The sequence below is a fragment of the Lytechinus pictus genome, chromosome 16, assembly GCF_037042905.1.
Source record: "Lytechinus pictus isolate F3 Inbred chromosome 16, Lp3.0, whole genome shotgun sequence".
Classification (NCBI taxonomy): domain Eukaryota; kingdom Metazoa; phylum Echinodermata; class Echinoidea; order Temnopleuroida; family Toxopneustidae; genus Lytechinus; species Lytechinus pictus.
Window position 1 is genome coordinate 2,886,590 of NC_087260.1, and position 6,000 is coordinate 2,892,589.

Sequence of the window (6,000 nt, forward strand, 5' to 3'; positions counted from 1 at the left end):
AAATTCTCTTTTTTAATTTAGAAATAAAATAATTAAAGGAATTCATTTTATTCAATGTAGTTTAGAACAAAGTTATATGATGGATAACTGTAATAAAAGCCGAGTCTGACAGTCTAAACAAATTACATGTTTAACTAGTCTAAGCATTCATTTACAAGAGAAAAGAAGCCAAACATTACCAAACTTATTTCACCACACAGAGGGTTCTGTCCAGGGGCCCCATTTCATATTTTTATTAGCAGTTTAAAAAACTTCAATTTGATTGGCTGATAGTATTAATTAATAAACTTGTTAATGTTATAGAAATTATGCATTTGCTCTTCATGAAATGGAACCCACATCAACTTTGGGGCTCATGGCAATATTACCCCCGAAATGCTTGAAAAAGAGCCCCCCCAATGAAAAAATAGCCCCCAAACATCCCTTTCACTGCAATGTTAAAGGACAAGTCAATCCCAACAAAAAGTTGATTTGAGTAAAAAGAGAAAAATCCAAGCATAACACTGAAAATTTCATCAATATCCGATGTAAAATAAGAAAGTTATGACATTTTAAATTTTCGCTTAATAATAATATCACAAAACAGTTAAATATGCACATCCTGGTCGGTATGCAAATGAGGCGAATGACGACGTCATCCACTCGTTATTTCTTTTGTATTTTATTATATGAAATATTCAAATTTTCTCCTCACTGTCAAGTGAAAAAACTATTAATTCCTCCCTGAACATGTGGAATTAGCATTGTTTAATAATACAAATATATATGGTTCAGTCAAGTTGGTCGTAAATAAATAAATTTTGTATAATTCAAACAATAAAAACAAAAGAAATAGTGAAAGATAGACATCATCAACTGTCTCATTTGCATGTTGATTTGTGCATATCTGTTTTGTGCAAACTATATGTAAAGCGAAACTTTAAAATGTCATAACTTTCTTATTTTACAATACATCCCATTTTGATGAAATTTTCAGCATTATGCTAGTTTGATTTTTCTCTATTTATTCATTCTTCTGGGGTGGACTTGACCTTTAAAGGTTATCCAATCTTGCACCTTTTAGGCAGTAGATGGCCAAATTTGGCCCCCAGAAAAAAAAAATATTTGCTTACTTTGGACAACTCAGCCTCACTGGAGATTAGGTTGAAAATTCTTCCAATGGGGTATGAATTGATCGAGCAATGTGATCAAGGATCATTATTTTGTTGATTTATTATGATTTGTAATTTTGTATTATACACAAATTAGGCCCTAATACTTTATCACTTAATAATGCACTACCAATTACCAGAGTTTTAGCAGTGCATAGTCTAAATATCAATTTCAACCAATTTATCAAACGTTATATTGTTGGTTCTGCAAAGCCACAAAATTGCTTAATTTGGATCTTATTCTCAATCGTAGTTACCTGGACATTTTAAAACTGTTAATTGTTATGTTTAATTCATATCTTTGTGGAAAAGGAAAAAAAGTCAAATACATGCAACATATTAAATGCAGTGCATACATTATCAACAAAATAGTGATACAATCTACAAATTTTGATTCAGTACCCATGGGCATGGGATCATGATGGGCCATGCCCACCCATGGGTACATTACCGCCGCCGTGCACAGGATAACCGGCACGGCACTTGCAATAATTTTTTTATTAGAAATTTATCTACATTTTACATGAAGTAAGCTTTGGATATAAAACTTACCAAACGATATGAAGCCAATTTCAATTCCTCTCTGGCTTTCTGGTACTTTATATCGATGATTTTACTTGATGTCGAAGCAGGCATGCGGCCAATTCGCTGGTTTTCTCTATACGCACAGAGAGGGCGCGCGATATTATTGAATAAACTTGCTTGTTTACGTCGTTTACGTCAGATCAGCTGTACTGCTGGTTGCGTTCTAGGCGCTCCGCATTTTTTTCGCTGTTCAGCATTATTTTATGATGTAGCGCCATCAGCGATTATACGTGAGATGCCTGTTGATTTTATTGGTACAATTTCCTATTATGCGCCGGCGACTTGAATCTAGACTGTTCGATAAGAAAAATTTGCATTTCGATTGTTGTTTGCGTAATTTCCACCGCAGTATTAAGGATCGGACGGAGTATCTTGGCTGAGATTTGAAGGTAAGCGTTTATAAAAATCCCTTTTTATGAATATTTTGGAGCATATTTTAAAAATTAATTCAATGAACAGATTTAGATGAATAAATTTAGTATATTGTGAAGATTTTGGCGTGTGTCATTCTCTCACATTCGTGTGATGAATGAAAACGTCAAAATTCATTATGAAATGACATGCGTTGTGCGAGGTTAGTACAACTAACATCGCATGCTTGTGTGAGTGGGCCATGCCGTGCCACGATCGCCTCACAGTCGGCACCTAATTTTTTTGGGCAGGGCCGTTTCTAGACCAAAAGCTTTGGTCTCTTGTTTTATTGGTTGTTCCGCTGAAAGCCGTTGGCTCCACTCACCAATTACAGAGACCGAAGTTCTGACTCGATCTGTACAGCCTACAGCCAGTACAGGGACTCAATGGCCATAATATGTGTTCGGATAAACCAGGGAGTGGGAGTTCCGCGACAGCCAAAGTCACTGTTTTTTTTCCTTTTCAGTTTATTTTCCCCCGTTTTGGTGCATTTCAGGCCAAAACGGAATAATAATCTTGATTTTGGTCCAGTTGTTTTTTGATATTTTTTAGAAATAAAGACAAAAATCGATGAGCCCCGTCGGGGGTATTTTGCATTGTTAACCCCCTAATGGCGGCTGCACGATCGTGAGCCGTCTGTGTACGAGGAGAAAAAAAAAATTACTAAAAATACTATTACTAGGCCCTACATGTATTATGTAAAAAAAACTCCTCGAAACAGACGGCTGCCAGCTGTCTAGCCGTTTCGTACAATCTAATAAAAGCCAAGTTAGCTAGCACCCGAAAGATATTTTCTATCTATTTAAAAGTTAAATAAAACTAAAAGTTGAGCTTGATCATGATGATCATGACATTGCCAATGCATGTCCTGATCCTGGCCCTGCCTTCACTCAGTCCCACACTCACTAACTTTTTACTCAGTCTCAGTCAACAACAAAAGAGTTTGGAAATTGAATGCTGACTGAATTTGCTTACCCTCAGAACCCCACAAGCTAGTCAAACTAGCACTCGGTTCCATGGTGATGAGGAAATTGTCGATTTATGGCTGAATTTGGCATTAACAATCTAGCAGTCCAAGCTGAATCAATGGGTTGTAAAACAAGACATGTTTGCTTTGTCCCGGTGTCGTCGCGTCAGCAATCCCGTGTTGCGCTGTACCATGGAGCTATTTGCGATCGCACCGGAGAAGAGGGCCAAGCCCCAGGCTCGCTCCCCGAGATTCGATTGTCAGTGGTCCGGAGGTACGGTGCCGCTGCCTAGCCGAACTGGTTCGAGTCGAAATTGAGCGAAGAGATGGCGTCCCATTGATTAATTCTCGCTATGACAGAAACTCTGTTGTTCCCATGTCCTCGCGGTGCGGTTCAGTGTTTCGAGCGATGTTCGCGATCGAAGTTTCGGAAAAACCAGCGTGGAAATGTGATGTTTGATGATAAATATCGTTAAATCTGTGTCCATAGGTACGAGAGACACCCTAGAACTTGAATTCCTCCACTGAAGACATCGTAGGAATTTAGGACAACAAACAAAACAAATAAAAATCACCGAACTCGGTCAAAATCGGGAGTTCCCAAGTAAACTGAGCTTGGCGGTGATGAAGAAACAAAGGATTTGATTGGTCGAAGCTACACCACGTGACTTAAAAAACTCGCGACACAGAGCAAATTAGATTATGTTTACATATGCAAATTGAATCTCCGGGTTTGTCGCAAAAAAACTCGAGGACAAAGCAGCAACGTCAAGCATTTTCAGCTATTTCATAGCCCATCCCTAAGATATAAAAATATTTAAATTTTTGTTTTAACCTACTAAAAGGATATTCAGCATCGAGAAGAATGTGTAATTTTACTTTCCAGTATACTGTAGATGCCGGGTGTAGATGAAATAACTGGAAGTGGTACAAACGTGAAATAACATAAAAATAATAGGCCTATAAAGTATTAGCCCTAGATATATTTTTTAATAATGCCTACACAATAAAAACGCCGTCTATTTGTTTTATGCAATATCGTTGATTATATGGGCTTTACTGAAGTTGAACCACCCTTGATTTAATAAAGATTGAATAACTTACACTAAATTGTTCTTTAAGATTTTAAAGATCACGGTTCACCCCAGGAAAATGTTGATATGAATAATTAGAGAAAAATCAAACTATAGCATAACACTGAAAATTTCATCAAAATAGGATGTAGAATAAGAAATTTATAACATTTTAAAGTTTCGCCTATTTTTCACAAAACAGTGATACGCAGAACTCGGTGACATGCAAATGAGACGGACAACGTCTCTCACTCACTATATATTTCTTTTGTTTTTTATTGTTTGAATTATACAATTTCTTTTTTTGTACACATTTGGCAATAAGGACAGGCTTGACTAAACCATATAGTATTGAGCAATGATAAATCCACATGTTCAGGGTCTCAGAGAGGAATATTGATCGTTGTTTCACTTGTTAATGAGGAGAAAATTTGAATATTTTATTCATATCACACAAAAAAATAGTGAGTGGATGACGTCATCAGTCTCCTCATTTTGAATACCAACCAGAAAGTGCATACATTGGCGGCGGAAGCCAAAAAATTTAGGGGGGACCACCCAAATTTTTTGACAAGCAAAAAAAAAAGGGGTATCAAAAAATTTTAAGAGGGGGCCAACTATTTTTTTTGACAAGCAAAAAAAAAAAAAAAAAAAAAAAAAAAAGGTTATCAACACACAATTTTGGGGGGATCGTCCCCCCAACTCAAATTTAGGGGGGGACAGGTCCCCCGTCCCCCCTCCCCCCGCTTCCGTCGCCTATGAGTGCATATAACTGTATAGTAACATTAAGCGAAACTTTCAAATGTAATAACTTTTTTAATTATTTTACATCCGATTTTGATTAAATTTTCAATATGCTTGTTGGAGTTTTCTTTTTTTTTGATTAAAATCAACATTTTGTTTGGGTGAAATTGTCCTTTAACAATAAACTGCATATAAAAACTCAAAGTTCATTCAATAAACAGCGTTGTAAGTAGTGTTTTTACTCTGTGGTAGTATCATTTTCTTTTCAGCACGTTAATAGATTTTTGTTCAGAAAATAACTGACAGTTTTTTGTGGTACCCCATGCCTATCATTATCCATTGTGGTACAAAATCCTTGCTCCAATCGAATCAGGGGCGGAACCAGGATTTTCAAAAGGGGAGGGGGCACTTTAACCGCGGGAAAATTTGACAAGCAAAAAAAGGGGAAAAGTCCTTACTTTTAAAGGGGAGGGGGCACACTTGTTACAAATGTTGATAATGCCTCTCAAGGGGGGGGGGGACACGGGCCAGATCAATTTGAAATTAATTCATGAACATCCGGGATGAACGCAGAAAGCATGTTCTTCTCATTTTGCTCTACAAACTTTGGTGTTGTTGTTGTTTATTTTAAGGCTTATATTAAGAAATAAACACAACAATTTATATACACTCTATCATATTAATCAGAAGTAAACTTACTCATCTGGCCTGGCCAATAGCGAAAATGCTCTTGAATAAAAAAAATAAATAAAGAAAAAAGAAAATGGATGGCCTTGACGATTTTATGATATTCAAGATAAAAGAGGAAAGGTTGCAAGAATTGCCAATAATTCCTTTTTTGTATTACATCTTGAAAAATAGAAGGAATTTGACGTAATTTTAATCAAAAGATCTTTCTTATTTTTAGGATTATTCCATTATTTCACTTGTCCAGTTATTCAGGCCCCGCATTCATATTATAAAAATTAAATTCCAGTTACCAATGTTACGAAACGACGCATCAGATTTAAATCTGATGGCAAGATCATTAAAATGTATTTTGTCAAGAAAACTGATTAATTAAAATTGC

The 6,000-nt window shown here is 36.2% G+C and overlaps 1 protein-coding gene across 1 annotated transcript in view; it reads right to left on the bottom strand.

Moving 5' to 3' along the window:
- LOC129279578 (transcription factor Dp-2-like) overlaps nt 1-3,740 on the bottom strand; it is a 35,660-nt gene extending 31,920 nt beyond the window's left edge. Inside the window, exon 1 of the mRNA XM_064110837.1 lies at nt 3,123-3,740. Coding sequence (XP_063966907.1) covers nt 3,123-3,165 — 43 coding nt within the window. The 5' untranslated portion in view covers nt 3,166-3,740. The remainder of the gene's footprint in view (nt 1-3,122) is intronic.
- Nucleotides 3,741-6,000: the final 2,260 nt, after the last annotated feature.